This window comes from Onychomys torridus, chromosome 6, assembly GCF_903995425.1.
Source record: "Onychomys torridus chromosome 6, mOncTor1.1, whole genome shotgun sequence".
Taxonomy (NCBI): domain Eukaryota; kingdom Metazoa; phylum Chordata; class Mammalia; order Rodentia; family Cricetidae; genus Onychomys; species Onychomys torridus.
This window is the reverse complement of record NC_050448.1, coordinates 32,804,145-32,820,963: the sequence shown is the minus strand read 5'-3', so window position 1 is coordinate 32,820,963 and position 16,819 is coordinate 32,804,145. Positions and strand designations below refer to the sequence as shown.

At 43.0% G+C, this 16,819-nt stretch overlaps 1 protein-coding gene across 1 annotated transcript in view; it reads left to right on the top strand.

Moving 5' to 3' along the window:
* Window positions 1–16,819, top strand: part of Frem2 (FRAS1 related extracellular matrix 2) — a 137,875-nt gene that overhangs the window by 113,677 nt on the left and 7,379 nt on the right. The window contains exons 13-18 of the mRNA XM_036191247.1: window positions 509–667; window positions 2,156–2,459; window positions 4,279–4,410; window positions 4,733–5,064; window positions 13,462–13,654; window positions 15,789–15,893. Coding sequence (XP_036047140.1) covers window positions 509–667; window positions 2,156–2,459; window positions 4,279–4,410; window positions 4,733–5,064; window positions 13,462–13,654; window positions 15,789–15,893 — 1,225 coding nt within the window. The remainder of the gene's footprint in view (window positions 1–508; window positions 668–2,155; window positions 2,460–4,278; window positions 4,411–4,732; window positions 5,065–13,461; window positions 13,655–15,788; window positions 15,894–16,819) is intronic.

Genomic DNA, 16,819 nt, shown 5'->3' with positions numbered 1-16,819 from the left:
TCCCCTAGTCCCAGGCAGTCCAAGCCTTTGTCCGTCTAAAGCTTAGCTTCTCCCTGGCCTCTCCACATCACCACAGCCCACACAATCCCGAGACCTTGAAGGTCTCATTTCTCTCAAGGTGTCTGTCAGTTTTTTCTCCTACTGTCAACTGATGGATTTTGTTGTTGTTGTTGATGTTACTTCAACATCACAAACCCACAACTGATTTATCTACCGTCATCACAACTGAAGAGAAAACCTTAGCACCCAAGTATCTCACGGGCTAGTGGCAAGCCTTCGATGAGCCGCCCAAGGCTGAGCTCCCTCCCCTGTAAACATTCAAGATGAGCAAGGGTACTAGTACAGGGTCACATGAAATAAACTGTGTGGGGGCTGTCACTCTGCATGGAGTCTGGGCAGGACAACTTCCTCACAGAGATTCCAGGGATTTTCCAGTCATTGTTCTGAATGAGAGAAGTTCAAGGCCCTGAATATTTGATAATCAACAATCACTCTCCTTTCCTCCCAGGCAACCAAGGCCATTGTATACATAGAGGAAGTCAACAGCATGGCAGATGTCACCTTTCCCTCCGTCCCTCACATTGTGTCCTTGCTGATATATGATGACACCTCCAAAGCCAAGGAGAATGCTGGGCCTGTGTCTGGCTATCCCGTTGTCTGCATTACGGTGAGGAGGAAATAGATCAATTTAGGGGAAATTTGAAGATAATTAATTTTTTTAAAGATTTGTTTATTTTTTGTTTCACGTGTGTAAGTATTTGCCTGCATGCTTTATGTGCCCCACATGAGCGCCTGGTGCAAAGGGCAGAAGAGAGTGTCAGATCCCCTGGATCTGGGGTTACAGATGGTGGTGAGTTGTCATGTAGGTGCTGGGGACCAAACTCAGGTCCTCTGTAAGAACAGCAAGTGCTCTTAACCCTCTCACCCCAGAAGGTAACGATTTAAAATAATTATAAACTTCAGTATTGTCTTGAGAAATTTAAGGTTTAAGCTTTGAGCTGTGAAAAGCAGAAAATAACAATAATTAAATGGAGCTCCCATTTTCCTCCTCACAAAACACAAACAAACAAAACAAAACCCTATTAACTGAGTACACAGTGTGTGGTTTAAGAATCCATCACTGTCAGGAAAACCAGTAAAGCATGAACTCTGCACAGAAGGGATTAAAAAATAAGGACAAGTGGAAAAAATAGGGATCTGTAGCTCTGATATGAGGCAGAGTGTAAGAGCTAGAGCTTAAGGTCTGGTGTGGAGGATCAGGTAGACGTTTGACAGTTTTAGATTCAGGTCAGGGGAGATCATCCCAGAAAGGGTGGTTGCCAAGGAGAATAGAAGGGATTCATTACAGGTTTTTGTTGCCTTCTCGTAACTGAATCTTAAGTTCCCCATGAACAAAAACCATGACGTATAATTTTAGGTCACAGCAGCCCTAATGAAATACTTCACATATAACAGGCACACAATGAGTGGTCGTCAGTTTAACAAGGTGTGGGTAATCTGGTGTTCATTTATAAAGGGTTCTAAATGCCACATTAGGCAACTTGGAATTCGTTTGTTGGGTAGCGGGATGCATTCTCATGCAGAAGAACTGTGTGAGTAGAGGGTCATGTTGGAATGTTAGTGGTGCAGTAGTTGGAAAGGAGGACTTGAGTTAGAGGGGAAGGAGCCATGTGAATGGTGAAGAAGGGATCGACTTAAGGAGTGTTACAAAGCAGAGTGGTCAAGGTCACCCACCTGCTGGATGTAAAGAAGGAAAGTGAAGGAAACGGCTCTCCATGGAAGGCTGGTTGGCACTCCTGGTGGCCCTGATGGTGTGACCAGCCTCACGAGAGAGGTAGACCCCAATACCTGGTGTAGAGCAGAGGGAGAGGGGACAGAAGCATGAGAGAAAGAGTCAGAATGACTCTGGGGATTCCAGAGATGATGACGTCGTTGACACCTCTGAGTGTGGTGATATCCAGTGAGCTGTCGGAAGTTGAAAGGTCAGAAAAAGGATGACAGCTGGGAATAAGAAGTCAGAAGCTGCATGACCAAACGCAGCATGGAGGGCAGGGAAACATTAGGACTGAAGGAGCTTGAGAAGCATCAAGTCTAAGTCCATATTACTCTCGACTGTAGGCCTAACACAGCTCTGTTTTACTTGCTTTTCCCATAGGCTTGCAACCCCAAATATCCAGACTATGACAAAACAGGTTCTATTTGTGCCAGTGAGAACATCAACGACACTCTGACCCGATACCGGTGGCTGGTCAGCGCTCCTGCTGGCCCGGATGGTGTGACCAGCCCTTTGAGAGAGGTGGACTTCGACACCTTTTTCACATCATCCAAAATGATCACGTTAGACTCCATATACTTTCAGCCTGGTTCCCGGGTACAGTGTGCGGCTCGTGCAGTGAACGCCAATGGGAATGAAGGCCTGGAACTGATGAGCCCCATCGTCGCCATCGACAGAGAGGAAGGTGAGAGGTGTTTCTCTGGGAAGGTCACTGAAACACTGCAGTGTTGCAAATACCTCGTTTCTGTGTATAAATTCCTCCAAATACCCTTGTGTACCATAGAACTCTACTTAGAGACGAGCATCCATTTTTGCAACAGTCTTTATTAGAAAAGAGTTATTCGCACCTTTCACGGACACCTGGGGTGTTCTAGGTTAAGAACCTTGTACTCATAATGATGATAAAGGAGGGCTCCCATGCTCCAGGAGTCCACAGAAAAATTAGAGGCACAGGTAATCCCAGTCTGGTCCCACATAGAGGAGCTGCTGAGATGCGTCTTGAAAACGTGAGAAGTGACTCTAAGAAGCATGAAGGAACATGAATTCTCTGGGAGTGACAAGCCCCAGTATGGGGGAACTTGTGAGGAAATAAGGAGGAAGGGTTTGGTCTGGATGAGGAGGGGTAACTATACCAGGTACAGAGTCCAGTTAGCTGGTGCACGCATGGGAATCTGCTGGGGACACAGGCGAAGGATGGTGTAGGCAGAGAGCCGTGTGCACATAGTCTTACCTCATCACCAAAGGGAGGCTGGGTCTGAAGCTGGAGCCTGGGACCTATGGTTGGAAGTGCAGACTAGCATATGGCCAGACACAACACTAACAGGAAACCCACTTTATAGAAAGTAATCCTCACTCTGAGTAAAGATGGTTAAGTGTGTTTTTTGTTGGTGGTTTGGTTTGGATTTGGTGGGTTGGATGCTTTTTTAAGTTTTATTTTAAGTATATGTGTGTGTTGTATGTATCTATGTGTACTGTGTGTATGTAGTGCTCACTCAGGTCAAAAGTGAACATCAGATGCCCTGGGATTAGACTTAGAGATGGTTGTGAGCCACTATGTGGGTTCTGGGAGTTGAACCCAAGTCCTCCACAAGAGCGGGCAGTGCTCTTGATCACTGAGCTGTCTCTCCAGCCCCTGGGTTTACTGTTGGCAGTGTTGAGAATGGAAGCCAGGGTCTTACACATGCTAGGCAAGTACTCCGCCTCTGACTTAGACTCCTATTCCTAAATTAAATGGGTCTTTAAATGTACATGCACACTTCTATTTAAAATTTCTCAGATTAAAGAATATTTTTAGGTAGCTGGGTGGATAGCTCAGTGGTTAAGAGCATGTACCAAAGGACCCAAGTTCAGTTCCCAACTCCCATGTCAGGTGGCCCCCAACCGTAGGTCTGGCTCCAGGGAATGTGATGGCTCTGGCCTCCATACGCACCTGCTTTCTCTCTCTCTCTCTCTCTCTCTCTCTCTCTCTCTCTCTCTCTCTCTCTCTCTCTCTCTCTCTCTTTCACACACACACACACACACACACACAATCCTTTTTCCTTAAAGTATATTTAGGACTTGAAATTATAATGCAGTAAAGCCCTGGGATCAGTTCCAGCACTGTTAAAACACACATGCACTTTGAGTTTTATTCACCAATAAGTAATATTTATTATAGATAATATATAATACATATTTCATGATTCATCATCTTGTTCTAGGATGACATTCAGATTAACTTCATTTAACTATACTTTGTAATGTATTTCAACCATTTTCATTTTATCTGTTCACATTATATAATCATTTTGTGAATATGTTCCTGGCATAAATGATCATCATATATTAAGTCACTGCACGCTATGGGCACCTCTCACACAGTCTTCTGCTTCCTTAGGATCCACATTCTCAGCCGGTTGTCAGATCACAGGGAATATTAAAATATAGGAAAACAATAGCACCTACATTAAAACATTATTTACAGGCTGTCATCTTTCAGCATAAATGTGCTCATTTTCTTCAAGGTCTCTGTCAGCCCCGAGTGCCTGGGGTCGTGGGGGCAGAGCCGTTCTCCGCTAAATTGCGCTACACTGGTCCCGAGGACCCAGACTTTGCAAATCTTATCAAGCTCACCGTCACGATGCCACATATAGATGGTAAGTACCACGGGTAAAGCAAGACTCTGGACACGTAGACGGCAGACATCCTGGTAAAGTAAGACCTTGGGAGCTGGGGTACTTGTAACCTGGTTTATTTCACTTCCTTTGTCTTCAGTTTGCAGATTGACTTTCAAGTCTGTCTGCTTCTTTCCACTCTTTCTACCCAGTTTTGAAAGTCTGCCAACTTAAAAAGCATTCTTTAGAACTGAAATGAAAATGCAAGTGAGAGCAGATGGTGCTTCCCTGTGCTTCCCTGTGCTTCCCTGTGCTTCCCTGTGCTTCCCTGTGCTTCCCTGTGCTTCCCTGTGCTTCCCTGCAGGGATGCTGCCGGTCATCTCCACCAGAGAGCTGTCCAACTTTGAGCTGACCCTCAGCCCTGATGGCACCAGAGTTGGGAACCACAAATGCTCTAACCTGCTAGACTACAATGAAGTGAGGACCCACCATGGCTTCCTGACTAATGCCACGAAGAACCCAGAGGTCATTGGAGAGACCTATCCGTACCAGTACAGTGTGCCGGTCAGGGGCTCCAGTACCTTACGATTCTACCGAAACTTGAACCTGGAAGCCTGCCTATGGGAGTTTGTCAGCTACTATGACATGTCGGAGCTCCTGGCAGACTGCGGAGGCACCATCGGGACAGATGGCCAGGTACACATTCCAGCTTCTGAGCCTTGCTCCTTGGGTAAACCAGCTGCTTGGGTCTGTCAGTAGTTCCCTAATCTCAACTATTACCTCAGTATTGTTAGCCATTAGTCACACAGGGACAGTGATATCAAAAATACTACATGTTAATATACAAGAGATACACAAAACCCTCCTCCCAGACCATCAAAAGAACACCTCTAGAATAATAAGTAACAGAGTCCCTGCTTAGGTTGTAATTTGTAAAACTCTAAAATTTGTATTGAAAATCATGTCGAGTATTTGAACTCAAATCCTGAATTAACAAAAAGTTATAAGAGAGGCCTATATGTTAAAGTAGCACGTGGCATGCAGGATGCACCATGTCTTTCAGTATTTAGCCGAGGGGAGTCATAATAGATGTGGCAGTCCCCGAAGGTGGACGTCTAAGGCTATATTCCTGCTGGGTAAAAAGTAAAATAAAGGGGAAAGTCTATGGTAATGGACCACCAGTTTACTCCCACAGCAGAGCTGTGGGACTTGGCTTATCTGCTCTGTCAGTGTTAAATGGGTAGCCAGCCTCTTATGGTGCTGGGAAGCTAGTGGGTGACAGCAGTTAAGACTTGCTATGCTCAAAAAGCAGTCGAGTCAGTAAATAGCATGCATTAGTGAAAACCCATAAATAAAGATGGTATGACGCGATGGGAAGAGCCTGATACTGGAATCAAGCAAACGCACACTTGACATTTGGTTCTGAGGCATTCTGTGTGTCTCCAGAGACATGTTATATAAAAGCCTTCATGGGTGGTAGGTAGTTCGTTGGGTACATCTTCCTCAGTCTACCTTTGCCAACTGAAAAGGAAAAAGGAAAAAAAAAAACCCCACTAGCTCCGCCTCCTCCTCACAGATCACACACCTTTATCTCTTCCTCCTGGAGCTTGTGCAGCTTATAAAATCACTGTCTCCTTTCTGATCGCTCCAGACACAGGATCAGTTGGCATAAACAAAGTAGGACACGGCCACAGGACTGCACTGTCATCAGTTGGGTCTCTGCTGGCTTGCTTCTCCATGCTTCAGAGCGTCTCTGTGGGCCAGTGTGTAGTCTGTTTTCACCCACAGGAACATCTTTTGTCTTCCCCGCAGAGTGGAAATACGTCTCTATCTGTCACTCAGACAGCTGGTTGTCCCAGGGTATCCCTGCCTTCACCCTGCTAAGCTTATGCTGCCTTTGCCAGCCAACTGTAATGCAGCAAGCTTGTTTTGAAGGCAAGGCTTGCCTCTGAGGTGTTTAACTCTTCAGACTAAATCTAGCCGCTGAATGTTAAATGTTCATTTAAACGGATTCTACTTCGTTAGTTTTTTGGGTTTTTTTTCCCCCATGGTTATTGTTGCTGTCTTATTCTCATCGTTCTGTTGAATCATTTGAGTCCAGGGATGTTTTGTGTCCAGTGACCTCAAGTAAGTGTCTCTAATTGAACTGTGGGTGGTTCTGTTGTTAGGTAGGAGCTGGCAGCTGCCGGTTTCAGCCAGGTTTGTCTTGCATGAAAGGCTTGTATAACACACTGGGAATGAGAGAGAGCACATTCTAAGGTCAGTCAGCCAATATTTATTTGTTTGTTTGTTTGTTTACTTGTATGTTCAGACATTTTGCGTTGTACACACAGATACCAGAAAAAGGCATCAGGTCCTCTGAGGTTGAAGTTACAGATGGCTGTAAACTAACTACTATGGAGGTGATAGAATTTGAACCCAGATCCTCTGCAAGAGCAGCCAGTGCTCTTAACTGCTGAGCCATCTCTCCAGTCCCCAGAGCATCTAGTTCCTAACCATTTCATGTAGGCTTTTTCAGTAGATGGCCAACATATCAGAATCCCATCTGGGAAGTTTTTCTGCTTTGGTATTATTGAATATCAGTCAAATGGTAGAACCATGATGATCAACACCACTGAGAAGAACAGATTCAGTGGGAGTCACTGAGGTTTCAGGTTTTATTATGAAGTTCTAAAACCCTCAGTGTAATCTACATGGTAACAAGCTAGTGAAACACATTTCTTACACTCTGAAAGGAAAGCTTAAAGATGGGCAATCCCACTCACCCCTACATTCTTCCTTGGCTTAAACTTCAATTTCTCTTCAGACTATCGACTTACTTTATCCCCGTAGCACACTGCTGAACCATGGGTAGAGGAGAAAAAAACCCTAAATGAATATAAAAGCAAGCTAGCCCTCCAAGGCATCCCCTTTCTGTTCTTCCATTCACTAATGTGTCTAAGACGGAGAAAAATGGTCAAACGGTAGTTCCAGCAATTAAGATAACGGCAGTGGGGATGGGGAGAGCTCAGTTGGTTGGGTGTTTGCCTAGTATACATGGAAACCCTAAGTTTGGCCAGCACCACACAGACCGAGTGTAGCACTGTACACTTTATAGTTCCAGTACTCAGAACTAGAGACAGAAAGATGGGAAGTTCGAGGCCAGCCTGGGCTACATAAGACCCTGTCTCAACGCAAAATAATAACAATGATGGTGATAGTCGGAATAATAATAACTAGTAAATTTATTGTTAAATGTGTGCCTTTCACTTTTCTAAACATATATATCCATTCTTCCTAATATCACAACTCCATACAAATAAATACCATGCCCGCCCCACCCACTCCCATTTACAGATAAGGAAAGAAAACTCAGATAACTTGCCCAAATTCACATAGCTTGTGTGCCCGTGTGGGTAACCCATCATGTGCTTATCCTAACATGTAATTGACTGAAAATGGATGTGGTCATAGATACTATTATAAGAAAGCCAACTGAGCTTCCCTCTGTCCCTCATAAATGAATGCTGCACAGCAACCATTATGGAAACCATGTGCCAAAGTACATCCTCAGTGGAGGTGGTGAGGGTTAATCCAGGCCCTGGTGCTGGAGGTATGCAGGCCCTGGTGCTGGAGGTGTGCAGGCCCTGGGGCTGGAGGTATGCAGGCCCTGGGGCTGAAGATGTGCAGGCCCTGGTGCTGGAGGTGTGCAGGCCCTGGTGCTGGAGGTATGCAGGCCCTGGTGCTGGAGGTGTGCAGGCCCTGGTGCTGGAGGTGTGCAGGCCCTGGTGCTGGAGGTGTGCAGGCCCTGGGGCTGGAGGTGTGCAGGCCCTGGGGCTGGAGATATACAGCATCATCTGCACACAGGCACTGCAATCTGAAATGGAAGCACATTTGCTGAGGTGGTACTCAAAGTTACCACATCATCGAACAACTAGATTCTGATTTGGAATTCCTCAAGTCTTCCAAATGTTCCCATTTCTGAATTTATAATTGGCTAAGCTGGTGACAATACAGGTGAACCATCAGCATGAGTGGGCGGGGCTAGAGTTTAGGAGTGGCTCTGTGGGTAGCTGAACACTCCATCAGCCACATCAGCTGCATACATGTCTGTCTGTGTTATAAAGCCCTGGCCAAGGGCCGAGCAGACACTACCCCAGCCTCCAACACCTGTCCTAGCCTTGGCACTTTAGCCTAAGTTAACACTGTGCAAACAACTTTTGTTAACCTGTGCTCACTACAGCTACAGCTACCTTTGTGAAATCTTGCTAAGTTGCCACTGTGCACGTGTGCGTGTGTGTGTGTGTGTGTGTGTGTGTGTGTGTGTGCACGCGCGCGTGCGTTCTGTTTCTGACATAGAATATTCTGCCTCCAGACTCCCTATTCAGACTACTTAACCCATAAGAAAGAGTTGCCAAAGTGAAGAGAAGGTTGGAAAAATCCAGAGTTTTTATGTGTGGACAGCAATGAGGTTTGTGAGGTTTGGTGACTCTTCTGCAGTGTGACCACAGCTCTCCTCAGCTGATATCAAGGCCTTCTTATTCAGTTGTCTATTCACAAAACAGTCACTTGACATCTAGTCTGTACCAAGAAACATCCCAGGGGCCCGGTGAGGACCCCAAATGCACCAGCAAAGGAGACTTATATAGGTCAAGTCGATACTCACTAAGAGGTTAAGAATTTCACCTGTTCAGAAAAAGGATTTTAAAGTTCTTCAATTTTATTCAGCTCTAAAATAATCTTTAGCTATTAACCTAAAAAGAAGAAAACAGAGACAGATAACACAAAAATACATATTTAATCAATAATTCTGCTCTGTCTCTATGCGTGTCTCGTGTTCTGTTTTTGCTTGTTTGTTTGTTTTAATGAAGGTTGTGCATGCAATGAGAAACACTGGACAAAAGTCAAACTTAGTTTTTGAAACAATTGGAAGTTTGGGTAATTTTTTTTTTTCTTAAACAAGTTCTTTGAAAAATAAAAGACATTCTTCTGAGCTTTACTGGCTCTTGTTAAAGGTTAGAATCTTGACTCTCTTGACTTCTTAGTCCACAGCAGCTGGTCACGTTGTTCAGCAGCCAGGTCTAAGCTGCAGAAGTGCAGCCCAATTACAGTTTGCTCTTACGACATGAAATTGCAATATGTTCCTGGAAAGACACTCTGTGGTCTGGAGAAGTAAACAAGTATTTTTCTTAGTTGATTTGTTTGAGGGAGAATTGTTGCCGCCTTTTTTACAGGTGTGTTTGGTTTACAAATATGAACACAGAGGCTGGAATATATATATGTCAGAAGTCATGACTTGTCATGCTATTATTTTACACTTCCTATACTGATTCCCTTATGAGTAAGCCATGATACATCAATCAAGAGCAACCCAGTTCACATAATGTTCATATGTTGCTGCCTATGTTATCAGATTTAGCAGTTAGTTTTTGCAATAATTTTTGTAATCAAAATAACATCATTTCTGAACTCAGGAGAGCAAATGAAAGTCAGACAAAATCCCACCCATTATGCCACCATGATGACACAAAGACATATTAACCTCTTTAACAAACATACATATTTTAATGGTGGTTGCTTAATTCTTCTAACTTTATTTTGTATGCTGCTTTTTAATTTAACATGAGCATGTGCCATGACAAGGTAAGTTTTTCAGAGTTATTGGGTTTTTTTTTTTTCCTTTGAGACAGCCTTAGTATGTAGACCTGGCTGGCATGGTACTCACTGTGTAAACAAGGCTTTGGACTTGCCATGGACTCAGAAAGATCTCCAGGCTCTGCCTGCCAAGTGCTAGTGATAAAGGTGTGAGCCACCATACCTGCCAGACTTATAACTTGTTGTTTACATGTTATAACATGTTGTTTATATGTTGTCTACATGGTGTTTACATGTTGGCTACATGTTTTTTCTGTTTGGAACATTCTATCATAACACACTATATTTGTATGGTTGTTCATTAGATTATGTATAATTTTATATAGCAAACATCCCTTAAAGTTGTCCTTCATTGTACAAAATTTGGCTCAATATTGATGCCTACCCAGGCTTTCTCTCTGATTCACTGACCTACAGAAGAGCTGTAATTGGGCAGAAGCCAAGGTCTCCTTGTTCCTAAGCACTCTTAGATGGATGTTACCCAGAGAATTTGGTGAAGAATTTAAAACAGTCCCCTCAACTGAGCAGCTAACTGCACACTGTGAGATCTGAAGCTTTGTGTTTTGATGTATGGTGCTTTATGTAGTCACTAATGCCTCCATCTTGATTGATGTTTGAGGCGACAAAAGACACAAGAAAAACACATTGCAATGGGGGCCATTCCCCACCAGTGATATCCCTGAACAAGAATTTTTACAAACTCTCTGTGTTCAATCTTTTGGGTAAATACAAACCACACATTCTGCATTATGGAGCCATATATATGTGCAAGTAAACAACTTTTCAATGGTTTTCATTTCTAATCATGTGGCCTAATTAAAAGACTTTGAATATGGCAATCTCTGTCTGTGCTGTCTGGTGTGATCACCATCAGCTGTGTGTGGCTACTAAGTATGGAAATCTAGAACTGTGCTTTCCAGCATGGTATCTATCAGCTGTGTGTGGCTAATGAGCCTTCTAAATGGAGACATAGTGGCAAGTCTCTGTGTATGGAGAGATTCATCCCCACCTTTACCTATCTCCCACAAAAAGTAACTCCTTGTCTCAGGCCCTTAGGCGAAGGCGAACAATATCCTCTCCACATATATGCTTGGCACTCGGTAGCATAATATAAATTTGACAATGTGTTACTTTTTCCAAGATAGTTGCTCCCTTTAAATATAATCTTAAAATTGTAGTTTGCCTTTGTTAATTAACTTCAAATATCACTAAGGGCATGTCAGTTCAGTAATTGGGCCTCAGATGATGATTTATACCGTTAAAGGTCCTGAAGTAAAGGTTAAAAGAAATTGAATGCTCTGCATCAGAAATTATGGTTGCATTGCAGTTTTCGGTTAAGAAACAGGCAGGTGACTGGATAATTGAAGTAGGTTCCATTTCAGGTCTGTCCCCTCCAGGCAGAGATCCTAAATAGCCAGGAAAACCTGGCCTTAAGTAAGAAAAACAAATGTACAAGACTTGGGTAGGTCCTATGTTCAGAAATCACCACATTGAGAATTAAACAAAATAAAGCCAGGTGTGGAGACTCACACCTGTTATCACAACACTCAAGAGGCTGAGGCAGGAGGATTGCCACTAGGCTACATAGTAAGTTCAACAAAATCAAACGAGAACCATTCAGAATGCTATATTCCAATTATCTTATTGAGAGTAAATACTAAAAATTCCCTTCTAGACAGCACTTCACGTAACATTTGATGGCGAGTATGTCAATATTGGCAAACATAAAGCTACATTTTTTAATTGAAAGTCCATGCCTAAAGCCTAACATTTTAGCTGATGAATTATTAAAGTCACAGAATGAAATATGAATTAATCACTAGTGCCATATGACTTGAACAAGTCACTTTCCCAGGTAGCCAGAGTGTTAACTGCCCTTCAGAACTCATTGTTCAGTGGTAGTCATTATGGTTGCTCATCTGGTAGGTGGGTCTTTCTTGTTAGGTGTGTTTTCATTATTGATTTGAATTGTCATGTGTGTGACTTGAAGACTTGGCTCTTAACTCCATGATAGTGTGACATATCATGGCACAGTTCTCATGAGTGAAATACATGTCTAGTCCCTGTGTCAATTCTTTATAGGAGACCAGTTCCAACAGCTTACCATTTCCTCTTGCACAGAGAGGCGATGTGATTTCTGTACTGGTTGGTCCTTAGCACATTTGGAGATTAAAATGCAGTAAGTTAGGTGGTCTTAGAATTGCTCTGTGTTGTATAGAATCTCATAAAGTGTGGGAGAGATGAACAGGGGCTTAGAATCTAGATTCCAGTTTCCACAGGCCACTCAGGAGGTTCAGAGACTTCTGTTGAGGGGGGATGGAGAGATGGAGAGATGGCTCAGTGGTTAAGAGCACTGGCTGCTCCTGCAGGCTTTAGTTCACACCACCCACATGGTGGCTCACAACTGTCTGTAGCTCAAGTTCCAGGGTATTTGATGCTTTCTTCTGACATCTGTGGGCACCAGGCATGTACCATGTGGTACACATACATACATGAAGGCAAGACATTCATGCATATTAAATAAGTTTTCAAAAATTCTGGTGAACTTGCCTAATTTCTGAGTCTTCACTTTTCCACCTCTTTGCTTTCTAGTCATTATCCATCCATCCATCAAACCACCTTGCAATTATACAGTTACAAGAATGAAAATACTAAATAGCTTTCATTAGTAACCAACACACCATCTAAATTTGGTAGATTCTTTATAGGTATTAATTTATCCTGTTGGCCTCCATTACCCCATTGTTGAATACCAGAAGAAAGAAAATATAAAATTCAAAGACAGTTCATTTGTTTTGAAATATCATACGTGCACCATGCCATTGCTATGTTCATCCTAACTTCCTCTATATGATTAAAAAAATAGTTCAGAGATGCGTTTGCATAATAGTTCCAAACTCACACCATTCCTCTGAGGATCAATAAAAAGGAATATTCCTATATATCGGGCTGTTATCCCTTAATAAAAGGCAGTAACGCCTCGAAAGAAGAGCAATTGACAAGCTCCATTTCTACATGTTCAGAGGAGGCAAATACAGGGCGTGGATTAGCAGTCACCCACACCATGAGGAGGGTGACTTCTCCTGGTTGCTAGATTCCTGTGGAAGTAACAAACGCTTCCTAAAGTTGATTGGGGTGGTTCCTCGGATACATCAAAAAACTATTGACTTATCCACTTAAGTGAGTGAATTACTCGGCGGCATGAGACCTGTGCCTTGATAAAGCTGCCGTTAGATATTGATGGAAACGGTGTTTATTTTAAGGGATGTTGGTGCACATCCCCGTTGCCTGTGACAGTGGTGACAGTGGTGTGTGAAGTGAGGAAAACAGTGCTGTGAAAGGCTATCATTTACAGTCTTCGTTCATGGTACAAAACCCGCAGGGAAGGGAAGAGAGATGGCTTCCGCTTCAGATGGGCTGGTTTGGTTAACACTGACGGGGATGATTTCATTGTTTTAGGTCCTAAACCTCGTGCAGTCCTACGTGACCCTTCGAGTTCCTCTGTACGTTTCCTACGTGTTCCATTCCCCGGTGGGGGAGGGAGGCTGGCAGCATTTCGACCTGAAGTCGGAACTCCGGCTCACGTTTGTGTACGACACTGCCATCTTGTGGAACCATGGGATCGGCAGCCCGCCGGAAGCTGAACTCCACGGTGGGTTGCTGTGACTCCTAAAGCAGCTTTCTTATGAATGGGAATTATCCCGGAAGTTGATTTTGTTTTTATTGCAGGTAGAAATAATGGGACCATCTTTTAATACATTTTATTTTTATATTCACTAATAATGAGACTTTTTAAACCTTGTCATAAAAAACTCTTATTTAACAAAATCATATCAATGCCTCAAACTTTGTATGATGTGTGACTATGAAACTCAACTTCTTTATTTCAGGTCTATTCCACTCCGTCTATTTTAAGTGGCTAGTTGCTTATATTTTACATAACACAATCCATATAGCTTCCTGGCTTTTACCAGATAGAGATTCCAGTTGAAAATTGGGAAAAATACAAGGGGTAGAGTTGCACATTTTGCTTCTGAAATGAGAAGATCCTTCAAAGCCTGATGATAATAAACCCTGTCCTGGATTCTAATGCTGACACTACAATTAATTGTAACCTGTGTCATCTCAAGCACATTGCTTAAACTTGGTGGGAGGGTGTTAATTTCCTATGGGGGTACACACGGCTTCTATTGACTTCTGATTTGAAACGCTATCATTCTGTGATGCCTTAGGCAAATGTCTTACAGCACCAGTAAGGAGCGTTCCTGACTGTAGGCCTCCGTTAGTATCTGCAGATCTGTCAGGTCCCATGTGGGAATTGTGAAGTCCAGAAATTTATCTAGGCACATGGCTTGTATCTGTAATCCCAGCACTTCAGGGGATGAAGCAGGAGGGTTGCTATGAGTGTGAGGCCAGCCTGAGCCATGTAGTAAGGCTGGCTCTCAATAATAATAATAATAATAATAATAATAATAATAACAACAACAACAACAATAATAATAAGCCAAAAGCAAAAGCAACAAAACCCAAGAGTGTCAAGCTGACCCACGAACAGAATTTATGAGTTGTTTTTTGTCTTTTTTTTTTCAGACTCAGTTTACTCTGCTGAGTCTATGAACATCTACATCACACCAACATGACATCTTCCCAGCCAGGGAGAGAGTAGAAGTCAATAGCACATCTGAAGTATAATTCCATCAGATAGGACAGTTTAAAATTCCCTCCATGCTGTGAGGAAAAGTGCAGTGACCCCCTAGATAACCAATCCAGATTGTGTCAAGAGTTTTAACTCCACATCTCATCTTAGAAAGTACATTTAAAATTAGTGCCTCCCCAGCTCTCTCTCTTAGGTGGAGGTGGGGGTTGGGAGAATCTTACCAGGCTGACCTGGAATTCACTGTGTAGCCCAAGCTGGCCTCAAATTCTCTTTCCCACCTCTAGCTCTTCGATGTTGGAGAAGTATTTCAAATCCTGAGTTGATTTTTGTCAGCTTATTAATTTACCAAGGGTGGTGGTAGTGGTGATGATGTGGGGTGGTGGTGGTGGTGGTGGTGGTGGTGGTGGTGGTGGTGGTGATGATGATGTGGTGGTGGTGGTGGTGGTGGTGGTGGTGGTGGTGGTGGTGGTGGTGATGATGATGATGTGGTGGTGGTGGTGGTGGTGGTGGTGGTGGTGGTGGTGGTGATGTGGTGGTGGTGGTGGTGGTGGTGGTGGTGGTGGTGGTGGTGGTGGTGGTGGTGGTGGTGATGTGGTGGTGGTGGTGATGTGGTGGTGGTGGTGGTGGTGATGTGGTGGTGGTGGTGGTGGTGGTGGTGGTGGTGGTGGTGGTGGTGGTGGAGGAGAATCATGAGAGTTTTCTTTAAACCCATAAATTTGCAGTTGTTCTGGGGACAACTCAAAGCAGTTTCCACTTACCTGTTTTAATCTCTACAATTCCAACAAGGCCATTTGTCTGTCCTGTCTCTCAAATTACAGCTTTGTTTTTGTGAACTAAAACTGGAAAAAAAAAAAAAGCATTATAGTCATTTGTGTGTTTTATTGTGACTTGACTCATAGTACTTAATTCATTTTGCCCCCATTATCCTTATAAAAGAAAGAAACTTGTACCACTTATTATTGTTATTATTATTACTATTATTATTATCTAGAATTCAACTGATATTATCTGCTCAAGTTTAAAGACTTTTTCTTCAGAATCTGTACATTAGGCTCAGTGGGTCAGAAGAGAATCTATACGTTAGGGTCTCTGACCTCCTATATTTTTTCCCTCATGTTCTTTTCTATAGGCTCTCTCTATCCAACCAGCATGCGCATTGGTGAGGAGGGACGCCTGGCCGTGAACTTCAAGACAGAGGCTCAGTTCCACGGCCTGTTTGTGCTGTCACACCCTGGTAAGCCCTGTTGTGCAAGAGCAGCCACCTCCCACAGAACTATACGCACATCCTCAGGTGTACACACGTCTCAACCTGCTTCCGGGCTCTTCGCTTCACATGAGTTCGACATGTGTCGTTACATCCTTTATCTGTATCTTTCACCTGTATCTTCCCCTACTGGAAAACAACCACTACGCAAACCTTCAGAGAAAATGTGACATCCCTGAATATGTATAAAAGAAAGCCTCACTGGGAATATTTTAATGAGAATTTTCCTTTGATAAAACACACAGTGTAACTGTCCTTTCCTGTGCTTTGTGTCTGTGACACAAAACCACGTTTTAGTCACCTCATACTGCCAGCACTTTTCTGCTCAGTTTTTTTTTTGTTTTTTGTTTTTGTTTGTTTTTTGTTTGTTTTTGTTTTTTTGTTTTTTGTTTGTTTTTTGTTTTTTGTTTTTGTTTGTTTTTTGTTTGTTTTTGTTTTTTGTTTTTTGGTTTGTTTTTGTTTTTTGTTTTTGTTTTTGTTTTTGTTTTTGTTTTTGGTTTGTTTTGTCTGTGAGAAACTTGTGAATGGAGGCAGAAGAGGGATTTTGCTTCATACTCAAGCTTCAGACACATTACCTGCAATTGGTAGAGACTGGCTAAGCAGTAACTGACGGTGCTTTGAATATTGATAAGACATCTGTCAGTAGGCTCACATTTGTTTGCTTTACAAAGGCTGTTTCATTAGAAATCATTCATTTTTTTCCTGTGACTTTCCACATGGCCCAGTTGGTTTCCCGGGCTTCTGTTGTGTTGAAAGAGGAAGCATTCCCCCACAGTCTTCACAGCCATCCTTTTTCTGGGCACCAGCTCTAAGGAAGGAGAAAACAGCTGTATGTTCAAGAAGAAAAGAGAGCCCATTGTAATTTTTTAAGCAGATTAAGCTGTAAGAAACTTAGA